Here is a 25,751-nt window from a genome sequence, read left to right on the forward strand (position 1 = left end):
CATAACGCGTGAGAGAACAGCGTCATTGGTTCAGGTGGACAAACGAGCTTTGTTGGATGTATTGTTGCGTCATTTGAGAGGAGTTAAGGAGGACCACGCCTTTGCCGGATTATTTTGCAATAACTCTAGGTTTCAAGGCCTAATTTGTACCCTTAACCATAATCGATCACCCCCTTCTCATATTTATTCAATGGACGTAATAACTCTGCCAACTAACGAATACGATTCTTATTAGCCCTTGCTCGAGATAATTTCTAGTAAATTTTTCCCCATATCTTCATGAAAATATCATTGACATAGTGGCGAAACTTTCACGATGAAAATGAGCCCCAACACGACGTCGATCGGACCATGTCTGGCACGCTAAAACGTAATTTGAATAATTTTTTTAATTTTGGAAACGCTTACGCCAATCACGTGTAATCGAGGATCGACCGAATCAGGTCGTGTTTGGACTCATTTTAATCGGCGAATCCTCGCAAATGCATTGCTATTAATTTCACACGAATTTGATGCAGCACACGACAATTTCTATTTTGTTTTAGTGTTGAGATACGAGTTCTAACGAAGGTGCTTTTGATTTCAAAATTTGATGCCTCTAAATTGGGAGTTCTTACGGGGAAATGGGTTCAGTTTAAACTTTTGACCTACCTTTTTTAAAATTTTGTGTTTTAAGTGATACTTTGTTCGTGGTCTATGATACACCAGTCATGCTAAATTTAAGACAGTGCAGTCCTGTGTTTGAACGTCTCAAGCACCTGCAGGATACGTGACAAAACTCACGATCTTCCCACGCATTCACTGTGTTCTCAAAACACATAAACAGAAGCTAGAACCACTCAAATACAGTCCAGTGTGAAACACTGCCCAATCTTTTTTAGGCCATCGTCGCTCAATTTGGATCGTAGTGTATCAGTTTCCGAAGGTACAGAGTTGCAATAAAAATCATTATTTAAAATATAATGATGTATCCAAGGCCAGGATGGAAAAGTGTCGTGCATCATTAGCCTCCAGGGAATTCGTTAGCCCAGTTCGCGATTGCATCGGGAGCAACGACGTTCTATTAGCTATGCACAGGAGCCACACAGGCGAGCTTTGTTCCGACTCTCCTGAATATTACAACACTTCCCAACGTAACAGAGGCAGCCACGCCTCTCTTCGCGCGTTCGTTTTCTCGCCAAATTAATTTCTTCCCTCCCTACCAGGCTTACGCGTCCCGGGTACGTACAGTGCGTCGCAAAAGCATTCGAGGAACTCTATCGCAATCAAATTAAAAAAAAAATGAACCAGAACCCATCAACCCTTGAACGAAATCTCGTACTCCCGAGACAAAATTGATATGGCGGGAAATTTCAAAATATTCAAAACGACAGCGCACGATATCGATCATAAACGAAATAAATATAAACGGTGTCGGAATGCTTCGCTAGCGAAGGGTTAAATCGAATTTCATCGAAAGCGTGGATTCCTCGTTTCCCAACGACGGTGTCCAAGATGTTCTGCGACTCTTGAATACTGGCCGGAAGTACCCTGACAGAGAACGAGCGTCCTTTCGCCGGTGCTCGATTCGTTAAAAAAAAAAAGAAAAAGAAAAAAATACCCCCGGCACGTGGACAGACGCTGTCGGCGGTTTTCGCGCAGGAAAAAGAAGAAACCGCAGATGACGACGAGGGGGGGGAAGCAGAGGGGGCGGACGGGGGGGGCAGGCGGTAGGAGGACGAGAGCCTTTGCCCGGAACGGGACAGCCACGCTGGTGGGAGATAGATATAAGACGATCGTCCCGGAATAACGGCTATCAGTGAGTATCGCGCTGTTTTCGCATATACCAGTTAAACGGGCCACCCTACGAGTCGAGCAACGATGCTGAAGGTACGATGTTCGTTTAACACCGGGGGATAAATGGCCGTGTGCGTGCGCGGGAGCCGTCAGAGGAGTCTCGTTTCCGTTCTTGTGCCCCGATACTCGTCGCGGCCGCTTGGATTTTCGGAACTTTTTTTGTAATTCTTCGACGTTCATCCAGCTTAACTTTTGCCCCCCTGAACGGCTGGACGACGCGTATTTGGACACCGGGCAGAAATTGGAACTCCCCTCTGATGGCTCGGCAAATAGGCGGTGGGTTGTTCTTGCGAAACATGGTATTCCATCTTGCCTCGATAAATAATAAAAGTCGTTCGAGTTCCATTCGGTCTGCGAAGAGTAGAATTTTCAATCGTTCGTTGATCGTCTAGGTACTTGATGCCTTGCGATTTCTCTCTTTTCTGAACGATAGAGGACGATTGTTAGAATTTAATTTACGTGTCGTTAGAAATCATCATAAAGAGCCACGATACTTGCATATCTACGTGGCAAGCTTCGGGAAAAAGATCCTTAAAAGTTTAGTTAGCACCTTCAAACCTAGTCAAACACCTACGTATGCCTATCTGTAACAGAACTGTCCTGCCTGAACAGACTCCTTTCACATGTAGAGGACAATTTCTAGAGAAAGAATCCTTAAAAGTCCAGTTAACATCTAGCAAACACCTTCAAACCTAGTCAAACACCTAGGTATGCCTATCTGTAACAGAACTGTCCTACCTAAACAGACTCCTTTTACCTATAGAAGACAATTTTCAGAAGAAGAATCCTTAAAAGTCTAGTTAACGCCTAGCAAACACCTTCAAACCTAGTCAAACACCTAGGTATGCCCATTTATAACAGAACTGTCCTACCCAAACAGAATCCTTTCACATGTAGAGGACAATTTCTAAAAAAAGAATCCTTAAAAGTCTAGTTAACGTCTACCAAACATCTTCAAACCTACAACAATCTAATCAAAGACACCTACTCTGGTGCACTGTTCCAAAGAGTCCAAGAAAGATCGTTTTGCCTCGGTGTCGCGTAGCATCAGCTCGTTCTTTTGTTTGACAAACGACACCCTCGGTCGAGGATAAAACGAGCAACAGTATTGCGGCTTATCCTTGGAATCCACAGAACGCGATAGCCCAGGTGGTGGATTCTAACCACTTCCGTGGATTCGTGTTGGTTTGCGGAGCAAGGTCGGCGTGAAAGTGAAAAGGGACACTCGGGGAGAAGACACGCGGGTGATTCGAGCGCGAGACGGTCGACGCGAAAGACGAAACACGAGAAACTTTCTCGACGCGTTCGATGACTTCAGCCTCCCGTTCGTCGAACCCCTCCAGTGGCCAAACAATGTTTAACGATCCTGAGTCTACTGCCGATCTAGAATTTGGAAGTTAGCCTAGGCTAGATTATTTCAACAGGTACTTGAAAGATAGCCTGTCGAGGTGTGTTTGACGTAGTATGACTAGGTTTGAGTTAGGTTCGCTAGACTTGGACCTGATGGTAAGCTAAACTATTCTGACTACGAGATTGTTAGGCTGATCAATTACTTGCTAACTTGATGGAAAAGTTACTAGACATCCTATTGGTTTGATCTCGTTGAGACCAGCGTTTGATTAACTTAGTTCAATCAGCGTTTGGAATGGTTTGGACCGAGTATCAACCTGAGTTAACTGTACCTCAGATCAGAATTCCAGATGAATTAGGTTAAACAGCTCATTAACTTCCAATCAGTCAGGTTCAATCTACCACAGGCCTGGTTTAAACTCAATTAGGTTTACGTTAGAGGCTTATTGTGTACACAAACCAGGCTACACCTGAGTCTAGCTATAGTATTCACATTAAAGATACTACGATATACCCAGAATAATATTAGTTACACTCAAATGATAATAGCTAACTGTTCTTTCATTCTACTTAACGTATAACAGAGATGATCTCATAGTTATGGCAGATACTACGTTCGTAGGAGAAAAAATGGAAAGTTGCTAAATGATTTGCCTTGGAACGACAGTTTCCATATTCTTTTAAAGAGCAGCACGTAACGTATTAAATACGTCATTCTCCCAGCGAGCCTTAAGAGAGGACGGATTGTTATTGCAAAAGTTGCGTTTATGTTGCTTGTATTAGCTTGGCGAAATGATCGCCATAATATTCTTCGCTTTATGACCCTTTCATACTCCTGATATACTGGCTCTGCGTGGCTAACATTTTTCACGAAAGAGCAAGGATTCAACGAGGGAAAAATCTCGGTTAACAGGAAATCGATTTCACGTCGACCCCCTTTTGTCGCGAAACTTGCGTGCTTCGTCGTCCGTTTAAAGCTCGTCATGGACATTCCAACGAACCCTTTGAGATTCACAAAGGCATTCCATTGAAACGATATCGACTAAATAATAATTGGAAATTTTCCTATCGAAGGAATTATTAACGGGGTATGAAATAACAATGCGCAGCCATTTTGGTATTTTGAACTCGGAGCGAAACAATTCCCCGATATTTTGAGGTTAGGGTCGTGAAGTCTTTCCCTCCAACAGATATTAATTACAGAGAGAAGGAATTCATTAGGTCGACGATGAAACTAAATAACTGAGATAACTAGGTTTGCATTACAGAGGAATCTCGTCCATCTTCTTTGTTCAATTTGTAGATCAACCTAGAATGGAAATTCCCCGCATTCTTCCCTCAGACTTATTGCAACGAATGACACTCTGCGAAGAGTTGCAACCTAGACCCTCTTAACTGTTTCGGGGTTAGCTACCTCCTATCCTCCATGCTCCCCATCGACTAACTAGGTTGAGGTTAGACCCTGTACACTCGACCCTGTGATTCCAATGGCTAATTCCTCACCCCTATAAACTAGTTCGTCGAATACAATCTAAGTTGCAAATTAAAATTTCAGATTTTGTGCTTGGTTTGCGTAATGGCCGCATACTGCAACGCCGTGGTTCTAAGCGGTTACAACGGAGGTCACGGGATCAGTTACAGCGATTACGAGGGCCTCGAGGCGTATTCGGGGGTTTCTAACTATGGAGAACATGCGGTATTGCCAACGGTAGCCGTTCCAGTCCACGCGGTTTCCGCCGCACCGGTGCATGTCGCTGCGACGCTCGACCACGGGGTGCACGGTTACGACCATCATGGTGACCATGACCACGATTACTACGTAAGTGCCCAATAGTGTCAGCCATCTTCACAAAATTGAGACTTCGTCACCTAACGGACATTTTAATTGACGATGAGGGCGCTGTAGTACTATTCCTTATAATTCTTGTATAAAACAACTCGTATTTCGAATTGGTTTAACGAATATTTTGTTGCAAATCATTTTTCAAGGCTTCGCGCTACTTTAAGATTGAATTTAACAAAGCAGAGTGGTAACAAAAACTTCGTTTTGAATCCGAATCCTTTTTTTGATTTAAAAACAATAAAATCGGGACGAGGGGCAATAAATTCTGCAGAATTTCGATGCCTAGAATGTTAATTTCTGACATCGAGAAACAAATTGCATGACAATTGTCTGCCATGATAGTGGATCTGGGAGATAAGGAGTGTCTTGGAGTTAATTTGCATCCGAAATCGTGTGCCGTGTCCATCTTAAGTAGTATGGAGCCAAAGCAACGGGTGTGACTTCAGTTCCAATCGCGTCACCTGTGCTTTAATTGAAATTCTTGGCTGTGAAATGTGACGCCCGGCATAAGAACCTCTTCCGCGATGTATCTCATTGTCGCGGTCGTTTCCGCGACGCTTTCTCGCGACGTCTGCTCGTAACGATCGTCTATAATATCAGCATCTGGATGTTCGTTACGTGGATAATTACGAAATTTTTCACGTGGGACATAATATCAATTGAACGGGTTCGAATATCCAATGCATCCAGACTTTCCATCTACGAGAATAGTTTATTTCCCCTATTTACTCGTAACTCGTCTACGATGTCGGTGGGAATACAAAGGGTGTCCAGAAAATATGAATCGTAGATCCATGTTCGAAAATACATTATCAATAAATTATGTAAGGGATCCGTATTATCAATGGATCGACGAGATTCTCGACGTACATACGTTCTCAAAATTAAAAAATAATTTTAGTTTGAATTTTTAACGTATTTAGAGTAGTTCGAACAAGGTCATGTTTGGACTCATTTTCACCGAAAAAACCTTGGTAATACGTTGATAGTGTTCTCAATGACTCTATTTATAGAAAATTGGTAGGTTTCGTTTTCTTTATGAGTGTGTTGACTTAAGTGAAAATATGCAAGTAAGGAGAAAGTTCACTGTTCAACGACATCCTTCGCGTAACTATAAAACTGACGTATTGAACGCTTCAGCCGTGCAAGAACTCTAATTTATGATGATTGTAGGGGTAAAAACTTTTGTGTTCTGACGTTAGGCTACCGGTGGCCATCCCATGCAATGTCTTAAGTGGAGATGAGTTAGGAGAAAGTTCATTTTTCAGGGATTCTAGGACATCCTGTGCGTAACTATGAAATTGATCTATGCCCACTTCAGAGGTCTAAAAATTCCACTTTATGATGTTTGTAGGGTGCTGAGAACTATGTTTACCCGATGTTAGGGTCTTTGTGGCTACAATATGTCCACCCACACTGCAACATTGTATAAATTCTTTACTATAGAGCCCTAGATTGTTGAATCCTTACAACCCAACTTGTTTTTCCCCTCAAAACAGACATTGTTTGTTCCTCGATTGTAGGCTCACCCCAAGTACACCTTCAACTATGGCGTGCACGACCCCCACACGGGAGATGTAAAGACCCAGCACGAGGTTCGCGACGGCGACGTCGTCCACGGATCCTACAGCGTCAACGAGCCCGACGGTAGCGTCCGAATCGTCGAGTACACCGCAGACGATCACAACGGTTTCAACGCTGTCGTGAAGAAGGTCGGTCCAGCTGTCCACCCTAAACCCATCCACGTGGCGAAGTACGTGTCGCCAGCGTACTTCAACAGCTACGAAGATTATGAGAAGCACTACTAAACTTAGGGAGATCTCGAAGGAAGCAGAAACAGGGTCAACGACGAATCGCTTCGTTAAACCGCGCAGGTGATCGAACAGGGACGCGTCACATTTTCAGAGATCAGCCCTGAATTCTGCTGATCCCGAAAGTCCGGTTCCATAGTCGGTTACCTACGTGTCCGAAACTTCGATTTTCTCGAGTTCAGTTTTCCGAAGAGTTCGAAAAGATATTCTGAGAATTCGTATCTACGTTTGCAACTCCAGTTTCGTGTGCCCGTATCGATCAGGGTGGTTCGACGGAACCCTATTCGATGCAATTTTTCTTGAAAATGTTTTCTCCGATCGACGACTGGGAGTTTCGCGAGTAAATTTTCGTTCGTGGAAAACGGATCCTTAAAGTCGAAACGATTGTACACGGCGAATATGTAAACGAGATTTACCGTTCCTTAACTAGTAGAAAGCGGGTAGAAAAACTGCTCGGGTACCTGAAAATTAATGAAAAGCCAGACGAGAACTTTCCATCGCGTTCCGTTTGGTACGCTCCCAAAGGAAGTGGAACAGGCGCGAAAATCCGGCGCCATTTTTTTGCTGGACGGAAAGCGGAGACGTCGTTAAGATCAGATTGCGCAATTAGAAGGTTTTGCGGGGATTAGAATCGTCGCGAGTTGAGATTGTCGACTTGGGCATTGGATAAAACCGGAAGAGAATTTCGTTTTAGCAAAGTTTGCAAATCGTGCCAATTATTTGAGGTTAGGGTCATTACACTAGGGATTGGAACGATTGAAATTTTGAGGTTAGAATCATGAGGTTTTGGGACGAACAAGATCATAGTAGAAATCAAATTTAGTAGTTTTGTTTGTTAAGTTTAGTTATGAGAGTTTAACAAGTTTGTTAATTAAGTTTGCAAACTATTTGAGTTCAGCGCCATCTGGTTACGGATTGAAAACGACACAGTGCTACTTCTAGGAACCAACGAACTGGGAACACAGCTGATCGTTCTACATGAAAGGTGCGCCGCGAGTCGAATCTATATTTTTTTTAACTGTAAAGTATTATTACACATTTTCTGTAAATAGGAACTAAGCTTGTACTCAATAAAAGCTATTGTATAAAAGTTTCTGCGTCTACTAACCTCAAAAAATCCTACAATCTAAAATTGATATAATACGACAAAAAAATAACGTACATTGTACACTTTTAATTTAAGAAGCTAAATATATTTTTGTACAAGACAGTTTGTATGAATCATCCGACTCTTAAAAAGATAACAGAAATAAAGTTAAGAACCCCTGCTATAATTTCCAGCCCGGACGCGTCTGTGCTCGCTGGAATTATTCTCTCGGGTAATTAATAACGAAGTCAGATGGAATCGTGAGTCGACTTTTGTTTATCTACGAAAGAAAAACACGCCATTCTAGGGACAATGAAGTCACCTTGAAGCACTCCCAAAGATGGCGATGCTCAATTACAATGACTTATTAATCTGATCAAACGAGGCGAGTGTTTTAACCCCATTTAACCTTAATTATTTTTGTCTTCGGAAAATACTGTATAATAGCTCGTTTGTAAAGATTGATTGCGAGATACGAATTGAAATTTTCACAAATTTTTATTGGCCCAACCTTGAAACTATGCCATATATAATTGTTGCTGCTTTTCGATTATACTCCTTATATCAGAGCCTCCATTTTCTTCGCGATTATGTAACTTTTAAGCTATAACAGATATTAAAAAATATTTATTTAAAAGTTATACAGGCACAAATAAAATGGGAGCTCTGATATAAGGGGTGGTTTCTCCCTTAAAGTCGAGATGTTGAGTTGCGTCAGTGAATATTTATGCAAAGTTTCATAAAAATCGACACGTTACAGTCCGCGATGATGTATGGATACGTGACATCAGCGTCACATGGGTTTGTATGGAGTTAATGAGGCGAAGAAGACATCAGTGTAGTTCGTAACTTTGGTCAAGGTTTCCGTTTCCGTAAACAGTTTAGGGAAACGGGAGAAAGATTGCGAAAGCAGAATTGTCGAGATGAAATCTCCTGCTCCCGCAACATTTGTCGCTAACGTAAACAGTTTGTCGTGCTCAGCATTTCCCCCCGGATCTAATCTCATCGTTTGCAAGTTACGCTTCCTGCTATCGACTCGACCAAATTGTCCAATCGTTACTTTAATCACGATCAACAACATAAATTTTTATTTCACACGGACAAAATAAAATTAACAAGTCCTATACTAGATGCGAATGATCGAAAGCGAGAAAAGAATCGTAGCAGTAGCCACCTAGCGGGAGTTTCAAGAACATACCCGACAAGACTGAATAAGAAGTCAAATTATTAACATTGACTTAAAATCTCTTATTTTACATTTTTTTAATTCTTGCATAGTTATTTAATCTCTCTAAAAATCCTGGCGGATGAAAGGAAAATCGTGGCAAAGCGACTTCCCGGCTGTCTGAACAATCAACACAGTTTATTTCATTTTTAATTAATAGTGTACCAACCGCATTACGGTCTGCCGAGTGCATTTACTTTAATCCACCGATCGCTATCTTTGCTCCCCGTGTCTATGATTTCGTCCGTACTCTGCTTTTTTTTTCTTACGCTTCTTACTAGAATATTGTTCATTAACAAACACCGTGTATTTTAATTACGGGTTTTCTCGCGGAGGAACTGGAAGTTTTAACGCAATTAGCGATTCCATCGTTACACGCCGTTTAGTCTATTACTAATTGTTGTTTACAGTTTCCTCGAATTGATGTTCTCTCCAGATTCAAGCAAGATTACTAAAGTACCTTTAGAATGAAGCTTTTTCATTTAACTATTTTTCTTCGTTATCTAGATTTCATTATTATTCTTTTTCATTTAGAATATAAACTTGTTAACCTTCACTTTGATACATCCATGCAACTAAATCGTGTAACTCCCGGGACACCCGGTATACACGCTACGAAGTCAACTCTGCGTTGATAGGTAAGCATATCGTGCCACTGACTGGCTGTTAATTGCATCCTTATAGGGGAGATATATTGACAATATTCACAATGCTCTGTTATTTCATTCCGACGCCATTGTGTACGGTATAACAGATTTCCTTCGAAAGGATAAACCGAGGCGAGTTAGAGTTAGGACGTGTCTTGAATGGACTATATTATTCCCTAGATTGCTATTCAGTGACAAGTTCCATTACTGCAAAGTTTTAATTAATTAACGGATATAGCGTCATACCATTACGAGTTAGCTACCTAGCATAAACAAGAGAGCAAATATCGAAAAATTTCACCTCAATATTTTCGATATTTGCAATTAGTTTTGACACTATTTAACCACCGTTGAAAAGAAGGTGGCAAGAAAAAATGACTCACCCATGACTCCTTGAAGATCTTGTTCGCGATGATGCTGGTACTCTCGAACATGTCCTTTCCTGGCCCAGAAGCGAAGCACATCTCCTTTTTTCCAGGACACGTGTACTGAGCCGAGCAATTTTTACCCGAAAACTCGCATTTTGGGCCGCGAGTGTTCGGAGAAACGTCGCCCAAATTGGTGGAGGCGAATGTCGCTACGAACGAACCCTAATTCCAACGAATAAAGGATCTTCGTGTCAGACACTGGTTACATTATCTTACCACGTGGTCCTTTAACTACCTTGATTAGCGCGTTTAGGAATTAAGCAGTTGATCTACTGCTATTATTAAGGACGTCTCACCTGGCCAACCAAACTATCTCCGTTCATCGCTTTCTCAAAAAGAATGGAGGCGTAGCCGACGTTGTCACTGGACACCAAATGATTAGTGTTATTCATACTAGTTGGATGCACTGGGAACCAATTAATGGCACCCAGAGGCTTGTTGTCCGCTCCAATGAACTGGATTTGGGTCAGAGTCTTATCGACGTTGTATTTATACCTGAGAATAAGAGTATTAATTAATCTCCGAATGATTGGATAATGACTGGTCGTTACACACCTGTCTCTCTCAGACTGCGGATTGTTGAGGTATGCCGAAGGACTTCTGTTGATATTAGCGTCAAGGACCTCCCCGTGGGCGATTAAGATCCGACCTGACACTATGTTATTGTGGGCACGTTCGATACTCTGCAACAATTAACATTTTTATGGACTCCATTATATCTTCATGGCAATACTATTAATATATCGACGAGATTTTCCTGATGGAAATGAGTTCAAGCACGACCCTGTTCGAACTACGTTTAATATGTTTAAAACCTGTTTTAATTATTTTTGAAATTTGCAAGAGCTCGAGTTAAATATTTTAGTGACTAAAAATGGTTAGAATTGAGCTGTGTTTGGAATCATTTTTATCCGGGGAATGCCAGCAATCTAGTGGTGATATTTTAGCAAAGATATGTAAAAATAAAAATGTTTATTTTGTTTTACTCCTACGTCGATTAACTTGCATCATAATCACCTTAGCTATTCCTTCGACCATCGTATTGAACGTTTCCTTAACGAATCCGAACACAGTGAGGTCGAAGAGCATGTCTAACATGAAGCCACCTGGAGTGGAATGGGAGTGCGTGCCACTGACCATCACGTTCTTGTCCGTGTACATGTCACCGAACTGCGTGTGCAGTTTCTGCAGCACCTGTAATAATGACAAACACCACGTGGGTTCTCATTAAGTTCGAATTAACGAAGCTCCACGATTTGAGTTGGGTTCTAAACCCCCGCAAAAAAATTATCAATGGAGAACTGAAGAATTACCGCCTGTCGAATGCCGTTTCCTATCATCGCGCTGTCCACGCTGACGAAAACGAACCTCTCCTCGCCATCATCTATGATGAACGCGCGGGAGAATGTTCGAAGATGGAGTCCTGATCCCTTTTGATCGATTTTCGCATAGCCCATCTGGAAACCAAACAATCTTTTCGATTCGTCGTCGCACGGAATAAAAGCCTGGTTATTTGTTTTTAATCGATCCGCCAGGGTAGGTATCTTTCTCAAGTTTATTTAATAATATTTTCATTTAATTTTTACATATATAATTATTCAAAAAGTAATTCAGTGCAGTTGTTTCACCCACCACTGATCAATCAAAAAATTTTAGATATAAATAGAAAATTAAATCAGAAACTGGATACCAACAAAATTGATTTCAGCAGTGGGTCCGGTGGTGTCAGCTCTGCCCACGCCAATGCTGTAGGACGCATGCGCAGTGGGCAACGCGATTTGTAGGAACCATAGCGAGACCAATCCAAGGATCTGCGAGCGTCTGCTGGCTGATGTCTCCATTCAGCTTTCTGGCCCTACGGTCTGATCGCGCTGAAATCAAAGAATCGACTGCATCTCATATTTTCGTTTCCCACGCTTTTTATCGTAGTCGATCGACGAGATAAGGATTCGTCGTAGATTAGAATGAATACCAGATAACCCATCAATCTTTGAACCTGTTGTTGTGGAATATTTTACAATTCATTGGAGTGGTGTGCCCCTTTTAAAATACACGCTACAAAATTTTGGTGGCGTCATCTAACGTCAAAAATGAGAACTACTCCTCTACAAACTTTGGAACAAACACACAGACTTTGCCTTTTATATAAATAACGGATTTTTCTGTTATTTTCAAATCACAATTGCAGGGAAGAAAAGATCCAGAAGTCTTTTTTTTTTTAACAATGGCAAATGTGTTTCGAAGATAATCCAGGGGCTCGTTAGGTACAGGCAGTTGCAGGAAGTGGCGGGGAGATGAATATAACTTTGTGACACTTTTCGAGAGAAAAATCGTGGCACTTTGGAAAAAATTACTGTAATGGGGCTTGGCGATGTTTACGATCATCCGAATGATAAATCGCGTGGCTTATCGCGCTAAGAGTGTACGACGGGTGGAAGCCATAGACGAGGAAGGGGAAACTTCAGTGTCACGATGTCAACTTCGATCGCGATCAGACGCAAATTGGCTGCTCGGAGCTGGGCTCAATTAGTACGAGCGTTCGTCAGAATTGAAGGACCGTGTTTCACAACAACGGTGATTTAAAACCAGTTAGCCCACTATTGCAACAGTTTTTTTCGGAATTTTTAACGTCCACTGATCAAAAACTGATCAACTTTTATTTTAAAAATTTTTTAGACTATTTAATGCATATATTACGCTTCGAAATATATTCCGAAACCCGCGCAGACGACAAAAGAGAACTATTTGCGAAGGGAAAGGTTCCGATAAATCATGCAAAAAAATGTATAAGTTTTAATATGATGTATGCGACTGTAGCATACGAAATAAAATTTATGTTTCAAGGCAATCTTGAACCGAAACTGTCGTAGTCAATTTGTCACGTTCGCAAGGGATGAAAATTTTCATGAAACTTGGTACAACTGATGATTGGTCCAACAACTATGCCATATTTCGATGCTGCCTTCGAACTTCAAGGGAGAAACCACCCCCAGACTCTTAAATTTTAAACAAATATTGACGAATGGTTCGAACAATAGTACTATTCTTGTTTTGCAATTTATTAAATATCTGTATTATGTATTATTACTGTTGTTGTAGCTATTAATGTGAATAAGTATGCAAGAAACTTGACAGACGAAAGGAAAGCTTACTTCCGAGAAAATAAATAAAATCTGCAATATCCTGAACCACAACAAGTTTCGTCCCTCGATATATGTAGCAGGGAAAGTTATACTAGCATTTAATGATTGAGTTGAGCACTTGATAACAGCTCTTTAGTTCCATCCTGAATTTTACCCACTTAAGCACTTCCTATTTTATTTATTTATTCTCTGTATACACACATTCGTGCATAAAATATATCAATACTAAAAATAGTCGTAATTTGAGGCTAATGAATATGGATAAATTGGGACATCGATGTAAGAATTCCGTTTAGTCCATCGACGTATTATTCTCAAGTTTATTCGAAAGATGAAATCACGTATCGACCTTGAGTTACACGATTCCTGGAATTATTACATAACACACAAAATTAGAAACTGTACGAAAAGGAAGAAAACAAATTCTTCGCATGTTTCACGCATCGATTAACGTCCGATCCGTCATCAAAATCCTATTCTCTTTACGCAATCAATGTTTTCGATCGCCAAGATAGGCAAAAGATAAGTCGACGTGACGAAACGAAGTTTCCTCCGCTGAACGAAATCTTCCCGAGGCTTTTGGAAATTCCGATACGTACGGTCGAAGGTTATAAAGCCACTTTCGATGGGTATTAAGGCAACCTGGAATGTGTCGGAATAAGAATGCCTGTTAGGTGTCTGGCGGCCACCCCGCTATTCCTGTCACAGCGACGGATAAGAGGATCGTGGAAGCATAATGCTTTGAAATATCGTGCAACGAAATCACCAGGACACCCTCGAGACTATCAATTCTTCAATAAAATCGGTTGCAGGCGTTGGAGCGTCGGAACGACAAGATTGTGGCGAGACAAATTGGAGTTCTACTCTTAGGGTCTATCGTCTGTCAAAAGTTTCACTTCCAATAAAACAGAAAAATTAAATTAAAATATTTTGCTCCTCGCCGCCAACATGCTAATAAACATTTGTCAATTTGCAATTTGAAACAGTAAAATCCTCCGATCCGTGCAGAAGTTACGACCTTTTTAAACATACGCATGAAATTTCAGGGGAATCGGAATGTCTCGATCAGACATCGAATTTTCGGTAAAGAATTTTTTTCTCAAAAGTACGTAGAATTTCGGTGGTATGTGTGTTCACCAAAAATGATTGCAATTAACCCCCCTAGCTAAAAATAATTTTTTTAAAACGATTTAAAATTTTTTTTTTCGTCGAAATATTTAGGCACCCACCTCCTGTTGATTTTTCTTTAAAATATGTTTTTGAACAACATGGTCTAACTAAAATCTATGATTGGTGATCAAATAATCCTCCAATCTCTCATGATACTAGGTATAATGTTGATGAAACATGAACATGCCATTCAAAAAGGATTTGTCAGAAGATAATCAAATGATAGGTACTTCTAAAGAGATACAGCCAAATCTTGGAAGTCATGTGGTACTCTAAAACCATCAATAAGAGCTCTGTCGCCACTTAGTTAACACTAGTAGCATCCTCTTACTTTGTAATTGATCGGCTGAACAAGTGTGATTGTTGATCAACGAGAAGTGACGTCAGGCATCTTAAATAGACAATAACTGTAAGGCTCGCACCACTGCCAGAACGATCGTTCTCTGATGGAGCTGGGAACAATGGTAACAAAATGTCGCGACACATTCCCAAAAGGACGGACCCTATGGGACACATAAGCTTCGATCAATATCAGCTTAAGAAGTCTGTAGAAGATAGGATTTCCCACGATCCGTGGATCGAGGTGTCCGTGTTATTAGCTTCAAGAGTGACGTATCGCAGCAAGGAAAATACTTAATCCGATGTATGTTATTTGTTAGAAAGTTCGAGGAAATTTGCAGACTATAATAGGGGAAACTTTGTTGCATGTTGGGCGATTAAGAGTACTAAGAACCTTGCTTCCTCCTCAAAACTAGCTTTGATATATAGTTGTTATTCGCGTTAGGTGGTGGTAGATAGACAGGTTCATCGTTGGGTTGTGTAGTTATGTTTGCAATATTAAGCCCATAAATAATGGAGTGAAAAAGAAAAGAGCATGGGAACTTCTCTAGGGTACAAGAGGAGTGGTTTGAGGAATAAGTAAACAGATGTTTAGAGGATCGATTACCATTGGAGATCTTTAATTGGCGAGGAATACTATCACCCAGACCATCGACCCTTTCACTCATCCTCACTGCTCAGGATCAGAATGGAGTTAAATGGAAGACCAAGTAACCCTGACAGGATTAAAGTGAACGTGACAGAGCTTAACATCCTCCCACTAAGTCTTTCAGCGATCTTTCCAGGAATTGCAATGACATTAAAGCGGATGTATATCAGTAGAGAGCTACTTTAAAGAAGGTTGTATTAAAAGATACCTAGCTTTGAGGTAGATACTTCGTTAGAGTAACTCAATTTCAGACCCAATATTTCACCCAATTTGAATCCTCTCGAAGGGTATAACTATATTGAACATGGAAGCAGAGCTGGGCAAAATGTAATCCGATTACATTTAACATGGTACGCTTACAGTGCAATTGGAGTGTGAATTTGTGTAATCGTATTGCAGCAAACCTAATCAGATTTTGCACAACTCTGGAGGTTTCTGTCCATGTTATCACAGAGTTTAGAGATTTTAAATTTTCTCTAAAGAGTTCACAGTATTGTCAAATTACTTCTCACGTTGTTGGGTCCACGTCTTAATGGAGATCATATTGTTATGGCTGGCTAAAGTCATTGCTCCGTGGCTGTGACAGGGTCAGTTAGGGGGGACACGACCAATCGTGACACTTAACGTGATAACTGTATTAGAAAAGGAACGGTCAAATTCGTGTGACGTTCGACTGAAATGATTTTGCGTAAGCAGACGGTAACGTGATCGGATTACGTGGCTAGGCGATTCGCGATGCAATCCTTATTAGGACTGTACAGTTCTCGCGTGACAACACCTGCAGCTCGATTCAATAGTACCATTCGTCGGTCACAAGAATGCCCATTGTTCCGAGGTTTGCAGAAATTGTATACCTGCATCATGCCATGCGCTTCGCAGTTAGTATTTTTACACGCATCGACAGTTTTATTACGAGATTTTACATCTACAGAGTGTTTCTGAAGTGGGTTGAAATAACCTAATCTAATCTTAATTACTTATTGCATATCACTTGAATCTTCAAGTTTCGTAAAGAACGTTCCATTTGAATAATATTTTTGCTGTTTAATAACTGGAGAGAGTTGTTTTTCCGTTAGAGAGGCACGGGGACCGTGAAGGTCGTTTGAAGGTCGTGCACCATTTGTTTACATTAGGTTAGACGTGAGTCAGACTTCGAGGTGACCTACAAAACCGTGAATTGATTCGTTTAGTCTAAGTTAGGTATCATATCCTAGAAGTAATTTATTTTATGTGAGGATAGATTTAGGTTAGATGTACAACTGAAAATTATTATAAAATTGAGGAAAAGAATGTATTCGCGGAGATGCACTCACCGAAACAAAAGTTCGTTCAGTCTCGGAGTCGGTCGCTTTCTAGTGAGCTCTATTATCAGAGGCGATTAAGGTTAATTTCGTGCAGCGATTACCCAGAAATGGCGCCACGCTGCCTCTGGTATGATTCATCGTTTCAACTTAATTCTAACGCTTTTCAGTGACATCCGCCCGTCGCGTCCGCAACGCACCTCCAAAACAATTAAATTCTACCGACAACGCGATCTATACTGGGTGAGTTATTTAAAACAGACCACCCGAATGACTCATTTACTTTTGGCGATAGATCAAAGCGCTTTAAATAAGTCTCGCTTTTTTTCTGAGGGGACAAAATCTGATGTCAATATTTTTACGGAAGAATAAGAAAGATACAAAGGACCCTTGTTTCCAAATGGTATGACTTTGTATGGCAAAATTCTGTAGAATAATGATTTTTTAAAACAAAAGTGATTTCATGCAAGAAGCGAGGTAGTATTGAGAGTTATTCAGGAGACTCGTTTTAAACGTTCCACCCAGTATATGCCTATGGATGCACAATTTCTGGGTCTGCATTTTCTCCGAATATTTCGCGAAGCAAGTTTGACGTTCACCTCGAGTTCAGATCGACGGGATTTTCTTCGACGAGACCGATCGTCTCGATCTTTCTACTTGACCTACTGCTCCAGTTCTCACCACAAATCGAAAGATAATTACGATTTCGAGCAAAATAAATTAAAATACAAAAAATCGAACTTATCAATTTGTCGAATCAAAGTCAAAATTGGTTAGAATAACAACAAATTAAAATTTATTACTTCTTCGTTACCGATCTTTTCATTCTGATCAACGACGACACAATAACCGTTACAAATTGAAACTAAAAATCGGTTAGAATAACAACAAATTAAATTTCAACCATTTTTCCACCTTAAAAAGTACAAAATTTCTTACTTCGTCCTTACCGATCTTCCCAATTTCAATTTGCAACACTATTTATTAATTACTCACAATTGTTGTTAACAATACAACTTCTCTAACTGTTAGAAACCATGTTAAATTATATCGACGATCGATCGTTCGATATAGTTTGGTTATTTACACTATTTCAATCGGCCCGATTATCGATTTCGATCGAGATATTATCCTCTCCTGCGAATCGCGAACAAACACCGAGATCGGTTGGCGAGATACTGAGAGATCGGACAACGTGCCAAGTGGATGCTGGAGGATTTCGACTGAGTTCATCGATTGCGTGGTGGAGCAAACGCTTTCACTTTTCAGAGACACCGATTTTTCTACCGATACTGCTCGCGCTTGTCGTTAAACGATCGGATAATGATTATCGACCACTCAAGATAAATTTAAATTAACCGATGTTCCTCGTTCACCGTCGAACAACAATGCCCAAGCTAGGTGAAGTTATAATTTACAATAAATATATGCTCAGTAGATACAGGTGGGGCGATGATATCACTGCGAAGTCGTCATTCTTATCTCCCGGCGCAAATACCGTCACGAAGCAGCACGTGCTCAGATAGCATTCATGCACGGCGAACTATGCGAATCGAGTGCAGCACCATCCGCAGAACATCGAACGAGAGTTCGATCGCTCGAAAGAAAGAAAATTACGTAACACTGGCTGGTTTGTCCATCGACGATGTAAACAAAACAACGCTCTCACGGTACAAACGAACAAAATATATAAAAAGACTTCCACGACCGACGATGTAAACAAAACAAAGGACGAGCAAAACAAAACGGAAAACGTTTCCATGAATTCCACCTCGAAATTCGAAGAAAACTTTCCGCATTTCGAGGCTGTTTCTCGAGAATCGAACTTCTTAAATAAACACTAAAGTTACAATGGGGGTAGTTTACAAATTTTCTATTTGTAAATTACGTTTTAAAATTAATTCTAGCGCTATCTATTATCGTAAATCAATCTCCTCCAAGTAACTGGAAATGACTAATTAAAAGAGTAGTCGCTTTTAAGTTACTTGACACCGAAACGACTATGGATTGTCCCATATTTATCGTAGCAAATTTTCTACTCATAAAGTGAACCTTAATATTGATTGTATCACTATAAAAATTAATATAAATATCTATTAACTTAAATAAACAATTTGGTAAACGGACGGTTGCATATTGCGATTGGAAAGCTGAGAACAGGTGCCGTTTTCGCGGTGCAAAGTATGAAATCGTACTCACGTGTCACAACAGCGAACACATGGTCACCGGAGTCGCGGCACAGAAAATCTCGGAGACTTCGAGGGATCGATCGCATGTACGATCGATCGAAAGAGCGCGAAATCGACCAGAGCACGGTTCGTCGGGCCGTCACCACGAAGACTCTGGTTCGAAACATCAAACACGCTCAGACTAGCGTGGCCAGGCGGCTTGGAAGGGGTAACGGAAATGATCCTACGGCTATTCTCATGGGCACTGTGTCTCGCTCTGACGCCGCATCCGTCCTTCTTTTTCTTTTCTTCCTGGCAGGGCCGATGATTCGTACAGACCCGTCGCGCGGCTCTGCGTCTACTTATCGGGATCATCATATTCGAAGCGGAGCGACGCGTCGGGAGATTTGTGTTGGGAGCGTCTGGCTCCGTCGGTGGCTTTAACCCTTTGTGGACGAACGCCGGCACGTATGTGTCTGCGCAAACCATCGACGTGGACGATGAACTCGTATATCCGTCGCTTATGCTTATATTAACTCCTAACCCTTTACGATTCTGTATCTGGCTCAATAGTTTTAAGAAATAATATTTTTCTAAGTTATTGCCATGCTCCGATTACACATATTACTGTTATGACAAGGAGATATAACAATGCTCGGATAACTGAAAGAAACACGGGACTGAAGGCTTGCAGTTATAGAGGCACGGTTCATTTTCTGTTCTCGGAAGAATGCAAGTCGAGCTGCGGTGACCACCGTTCACTTATCCGATCGAGAATGCCTTGCAGTTATCCAAGCATTGCTTTAGACATAAATCATTATTATTTTTTGTGTTTCTGTGTACAACAAATATTATTTTATATATTTTATGCATTCCATTTATTTTGTGTATTTTATTTCGCCTCTCTGTTGCGCGCAATTGAACCGACACGAGAGAGAAAACAAGGCGAACAGAAACAAAACGAAACCGCATAAAAGGCGTCTTTGATTGCGTAATTCAGATTGTACCTTTTATTCAACAAAATTGTTGTTTGAAAATATTGGTTTCACTATATAATCTCACACTACGAGCACACCGAGCGAACCCTGGGGTACATTTATTGATTTTTAATATATTTTCATGTAACGACTTTATTCGCCAAATAAAAACCGAAGAGCAAAAAAGTGGACTGAGTGAAAGGGCGTGTTTCAGCGAATAAGGCTGGTTTATAACCTACCTCTAACGTAATGTATTATGTATTACAACCTAACCTATCTGTTATACAATCTAACTCAAGATGTAATGTATTATGTAAATCGCAGAGAGCAATAAACTGTTCATAATAAGAATGAGTTAACCGTAAACTACTTTACTAGAAAAAAGAAGACTAACCTACAATTTACTACTTCGTTGTTTACAGCAATCATTTGGTCCCTTACATTCACAATAGTAATTAATATTTATATAATGAAATCGATAATTTACACCAAAGTGTTATATTAAAAATATTAATTTAATTGATTGCAATCGCTATTAAATTAATAAAAACGAGGTCGTTCGAATGATTGGACGAAGAGAGTCCTCGAGTCCTCCAGTTTCAAGTGTTTAACCTCCCCGACCGATCGATGCATCGGTTCTGCACTCAAAACGAAATGTTTCGCAATAAATATACATTTTCATGAAGCGTTACGATATCGTAATGATGCAATTAAACGCACAAGAGACTTTGAAGCCTCTAAAACGACATAGTCAAAGGCACGAATGCAAATGGAGCATTCCATGAATGAAAATGACGAATGTCCCGTTGCCCTCGGTTCTCCTTCTTTCAACTACATTCTTGTGCATCGTTTCTTTAAAACGAATTTGCAATTCAAACGTCAAATGAGCCTCCGGCTAAACAAAGATTTACAGTGCTATAATTAAATACCCAACGTCGGTTCAAAGACGTTCCTTAGAAAGTTGCGATGCAAGAGGGACAACTTCGAACTCGAATGCACCAACAGTACCAAAACAAAGAAAGCGCCATTACTATCAGAATTGCTAATTAAAGTGTGCCATAACTCGAATACCTCATTCCTATTCTGATGCAATTCGTTTAGGACTAAGTGCTGTTTAACATAATGCTTACCGAGGTCATTAGAGGACAGGTTGTGGAGAGGATCCAACCATCCACTTCGTTCTTAGATCCCTTTTCCGCAAGACCGGTTTTCATATCGCGGCCACTTTCCTCGAGAAACTTTCAACACTTTCTTCTCACAGTCTGCTCATCTTCTATGTTCTGGAATTTGTATGGCCATCGTGTAACGACCTGTCTGCGGGATCTTGGATTCAGAACTCTGGGATTCCCCTAACAGTGTCAGTAGACAGGACATCATAGGTAATCGCAAAACTGATCCCAGGTTCCCTAGATTCCTGGACTCCTAGGAATCCTGGACCTAGATTTTCTAGGTTCCTTAGACCACCAGGTCCACTATGCACCTGAGACGTAGGTTTCCTTGTATTACTAGGTCTCCCGTCTTCTAGACTCCTGAGTCTCCTACACTCCTAGTCCATCTAGACTCTCATGTTTCTAGGTCTTCTAGATTCCTAGCCTTTCTTCTGTATTCCTACATCTTCAACGCTCCTAAGTGCACTTAGGTTTCCCGTACTGCTTAAGATCTTCTAAATTCCTTAAACTTGGTAGCCTAGATCCCCTAGACTCCTAAGTCTCCTAGATTCTTGGGTCTTCTAGACTTCTCTATCCTGTAGACCTTCTGAGTGTTTTTATACATGAGACCTTCCAGGTCTTCCAATCCTACTTCATCTCTTGAACCCCTGAGTTTTTTTAGACTCCTAGGTCTCCTGTAAACATAAGGTTTTCCAGGTATTCTACAGTCCCCAAATGTCCCACGTCTACATGTCCAAGACTCCTAGGCCTCCTAGTCGATCAAAGAGACCCCTGGTGATCTCGTTGACGGTAATCTTCTAAGGTTTTACGAGAAAATCGTGGTGTCCCGGGCGTCGTGAGCGTTACTAGTTCGACAGCCTTCAGAGTTTCTTGTTTCTGGGCCACGTTTCATTAGCATGGCACAATTATCACCGGAACAACTTGACCCCGTCACCACAGTCACCTCTTAGTCTTCTGCTCGAACGAACGCGAGCCCCCAGTCACTTTGGATCTATTCGTGGATCGGAGGGGAAAGAAAATATGGAATTTTAACGATCCGTGTTCTAGGAGAACGTGGCCGAGCTAACGCTAGAACAGGGACTGTCACTTTCATCGATTGCCGGCCGAGCGAGCCGAGCAGTTGCAAGAGAAAGTAAAAGAACCATGTTGCGCAATTCCGCGTTACAGCGTCTGAAATAATTTCTACGTAATAACACTGCCTACTGGCGGCGTGACTATTGTTTATTTGCACCTTGAAACTGGTGACATTGAACGATAGTTAGGTACTCTGGCAAGCAAGCTAAAAGCGTAGTTAGATGTTTGATCAACAGGTGGATTAGTGGATGAACGAATAATCTAGTAATTTTTCTAGTGAGAAGAAGAACTTAAGTTGTTTGACTCAGTTGATATTATAGTAGCTGAGTTACTTGACTCAATGGGCATTATAGTAGCTAAGTTACTTGACTCAGCAGCCTGTATAGTACCCAAGTTACTTGACTCACTAATTAATATAGTACCAACGATTTAACATAATAGTCACTATAATAGACCACTTACTAATTAGTTCATCATACAGTAAATAATCCTGTCGACTCGTTAGTAGTTATTTTAATAGAGTCAGTAGTGGCAAGCCCATTAATATTGTTCTCATTATCATAATTCTCAATTCAATGCTAGCGAGAGTTTCCCCCAGTCGTTTCGATGCTAATTCTTAATTAAACTAGTTCTCCGCATAGTTTCTCTAACCTTCAGAGAAATCTGTATCCACATAAATGTCTATGACACTAAGTACGAACGATAACTCACGTCAAGTGTTGCGTAATAAAATATATGCATACAAAGTTGGACGTAAAAATGAAAAAAGCGTTTAAAAAACGTAATAAAGAAAAAAGATACTGGATCGAAAATACAATATACTATCGATTACTCGAAGCTGAAATTATTGTACATTGTATGTTTCCAAATGAAATATTCGAAAATAGAAACGTGAGGATTTTCTGTTCGGTTGGTTTCCAGAAAACCAATTGTTTCGCCGGGATTGAAGTCGCTGATTCAATTTAATCCAATTAGTACTGGCACGAGAAATTATTTCTCCCAATTAAAACCGTTCATCCAATTACACCAGGGTCGGGGAATATTTTTTCCCGCGAAGTTCGCTGCATCCGTTGCAAATAATCATCGGATACCCGGTTAGAATTCAAAATCCATACACACCGTGCAAAAAGCAATCGTGTCGTTTTTGAAAAACATGATTAGAGTAACAAAATAATAAAATCCTCCAGTACAATTATAAATGTACGCACGATAAACTCGATTTAAAATTTATTTCGCGTAAATAAAAAAGTGTCCGTGATTGTTTTGGGAATTATATCGATCGAAAATATTTTTAAATATTTTTCGAAACGTGTGTTTGTTTCAGATTAAAAGATATTTTTTTATAATACGCGTGCCGAGCGTGAACGTTAACTCAAACAAGGATAATCAAGATTTAACGAGCAGAAGCTTAGGTACTTACACGGTCGTGCAGATAAGCCGGCGATTAACCATTGACATCTTCTCTTATCACGAGTATTTCTTCGAAAAGATAAAAATAAACGACCGTGAAACGTAATATGTATTTGCAATACGCGAAAAAAACCAGATGTTTAAACACAATATGAATATTAATATTGCTCTCAACTGAAAAATAACCAAGATTATAGTTGTAGTAGTAATTATAATCCGCAAAAAATTAATAATCAATCGTACGTTATTTATAATATCAGAATTCTGTAAATTTCGAATATTTTGTTTCCGAATACGAAGAAATTAATACGAACAAGTGAAAAGTGTTCCGTTGTTAAGTATGTGCCCATTTTGCACATTTCTGGCTTGCGTGTACGCAATAAGCGATAAAAAAAAAGTCAACGACACCAGAGATCCTATTACGCTTAACATACGAACAGAACAGAGGTTTACGTGCGTTGAAATTTTTCGCTGAAAAGTAAGCGCATCGTTTTAATTCCGGAAGAAACAAAAGATTTCACAAGGAAAGTGAAACCAGTTCGAAACCGCTATTCCGACAAAGCGAATAAAAATTATTCATATTCTACGTCGAACGCGACGATAATTTCAAGTCTTATAAATGCAAAAATTATGATTATTTTACATTGAAAAAATTTCTAGGCGTTCCACAAATGTCAATAAACGATTCTTCACCAAAAAATGATCAAAAGAAACCGAAAAATACGCGACTTCGCTTAAAAAAAACAAAGTTGACCTTCGTATGTCCTCTACGCGTCCACAAAGGACAAACTTGTTTACATCGGATAATGAGCTCCTCCCTGAACTATTTTTCTTTAGTGTCGTCAACAGTTTCATAAATATTAAATGGAACATTCTGTATAATTTCATGTCCAAACCAAATTCTTCGAAGTATACTTTTCTGGAACAAAATTTGCCACTGTTTGAGTAATATCGATGCGTCCAAATGGTCATTCACACGTTCACGATGTTGAAATCTCGCTAGCCTGATTTTCCTTGTCAATATTGCTGACCAATATTTGCATTCGATGCAAAATATAGTCCGTTTTATCGAATCCTGAGTTTATTTTGCGTCGACAGCGTCGAGCGCACGGGCCATTGGCGGTAGCAACTTCTCAAGCGACGAATCGGTTTTCGCGAGTCGACTTTGGCATTCGAATGGAAACGATCTACCAAGGAAGTGTACTTTAAGATCTTTGCGAGCGTGAGTATCGCCTCTTTCGAGAACATCGTATCAGAAAATAAATCGAAAATGGCAGTTTTCTGCATCCGCGAAACATTTAAACGGGACATTTTGTACGTTTACCATTATTATTGATTAATTCGATTTGATTTCGACAAGCTTGTTTAATGATGCAGACGGACGTTAAATTATCGAGCAATTACGGAAGTTAATAAAATTTTTAACGATCTGCGAGGATCGTTATCGATATCGTTCTCCATCGACTCTGGTGACATTTAATGGATACTTAATTTTATGGATGATACTCTAGCACTTCGTTTTCCGTTTGGAATCAGGTTTTCCACGAACACGTCATGGATACAGAGTGCATGATTTCGGTCTCCAAATTGGAAAACCTGCCAACTCTCGACTGTCAATGTGGCGTGAATCCAACATCGAAAACCAGTATGGAAAATCGTTAGTATTTTTCGAAATAAAATGGTCCATTGATTGTTTCGTTCAGAACGGCTGAAACGTTTGTCGGTCTTGACAAGCAATTAGTGAACGTTTTCCACCCTTTGTTCTTTCGTAAATGTCACGAAAAGTATTTAAAACAACAATCCATTTTTCAATGTAAAAGAATAATTTAGAAAGCTTGAAAGGGACTCAAATTCAATAAATGGAAAACTTTTGTTTGCCTATTAATACCAATAAATATTTTAACTTGTTGGCACTTTTCGTTTATCGTAAAATTTCAGATAATTCAGCAGTGGACGCGACACGTTGCAACAGTATAGCTACTCGTTGTCGTTGGAATATCTTCAAACGCTTTGGACTACTTTTCCCGACTGAAGTTTTGCTTGTAATATTGACCATACTCTTTGCTGGTTCTCTGTTGTATATTGTCTTCACATCAGGTTTGTATAATGAACATTTAATTGTCA

At 40.2% G+C, this 25,751-nt stretch overlaps 2 protein-coding genes across 3 annotated transcripts in view; one reads left to right on the forward strand and one right to left on the reverse strand.

Moving 5' to 3' along the window:
* The window catches only part of LOC122396425 (neutral ceramidase), a 33,649-nt gene extending 14,486 nt beyond the window's left edge, over nucleotides 1-19,163 (reverse strand). The window contains exons 1-8 of one of the 2 annotated variants that reach the window (XM_043394806.1): nucleotides 19,082-19,163; nucleotides 19,029-19,051; nucleotides 11,922-12,098; nucleotides 11,541-11,684; nucleotides 11,245-11,421; nucleotides 10,783-10,910; nucleotides 10,524-10,722; nucleotides 10,183-10,389 (exon numbers count right to left, since the gene is read on the reverse strand). In XM_043394806.1, the coding sequence (XP_043250741.1) occupies nucleotides 10,183-10,389; nucleotides 10,524-10,722; nucleotides 10,783-10,910; nucleotides 11,245-11,421; nucleotides 11,541-11,684; nucleotides 11,922-12,068 (1,002 nt within the window). In that variant the 5' untranslated portion in view covers nucleotides 12,069-12,098; nucleotides 19,029-19,051; nucleotides 19,082-19,163. Of the gene's footprint in view, nucleotides 1-10,182; nucleotides 10,390-10,523; nucleotides 10,723-10,782; nucleotides 10,911-11,244; nucleotides 11,422-11,540; nucleotides 11,685-11,921; nucleotides 12,099-17,825; nucleotides 17,954-19,028; nucleotides 19,052-19,081 lie in introns of those variants that run through there. The other variant, XM_043394807.1, reaches the window with a different exon arrangement.
* Nucleotides 1,807-6,837, forward strand: LOC122396426 (cuticle protein 19-like). Its single transcript, XM_043394808.1, has 3 exons — nucleotides 1,807-1,869; nucleotides 4,742-5,005; nucleotides 6,553-6,837. Exons 1-3 carry the CDS (start codon nucleotides 1,861-1,863, stop codon nucleotides 6,835-6,837), a joined length of 558 nt encoding a protein of 185 aa, XP_043250743.1. The 5' UTR covers nucleotides 1,807-1,860.
* Nucleotides 19,164-25,751: the final 6,588 nt, after the last annotated feature.

This window comes from Colletes gigas, unplaced genomic scaffold, assembly GCF_013123115.1.
Source record: "Colletes gigas isolate AHSC1104 unplaced genomic scaffold, ASM1312311v1 Colletes_gigas_Sc00007, whole genome shotgun sequence".
NCBI classification, from domain to species: domain Eukaryota; kingdom Metazoa; phylum Arthropoda; class Insecta; order Hymenoptera; family Colletidae; genus Colletes; species Colletes gigas.

Bases quoted from the DNA above. Each gene is read 5' to 3' on its own strand.
- LOC122396426 (XM_043394808.1), top strand. The intron at 5,006-6,552 runs GTAAGTGCCCAA...CCTCGATTGTAG, and splicing joins ACCATGACCACGATTACTAC to GCTCACCCCAAGTACACCTT.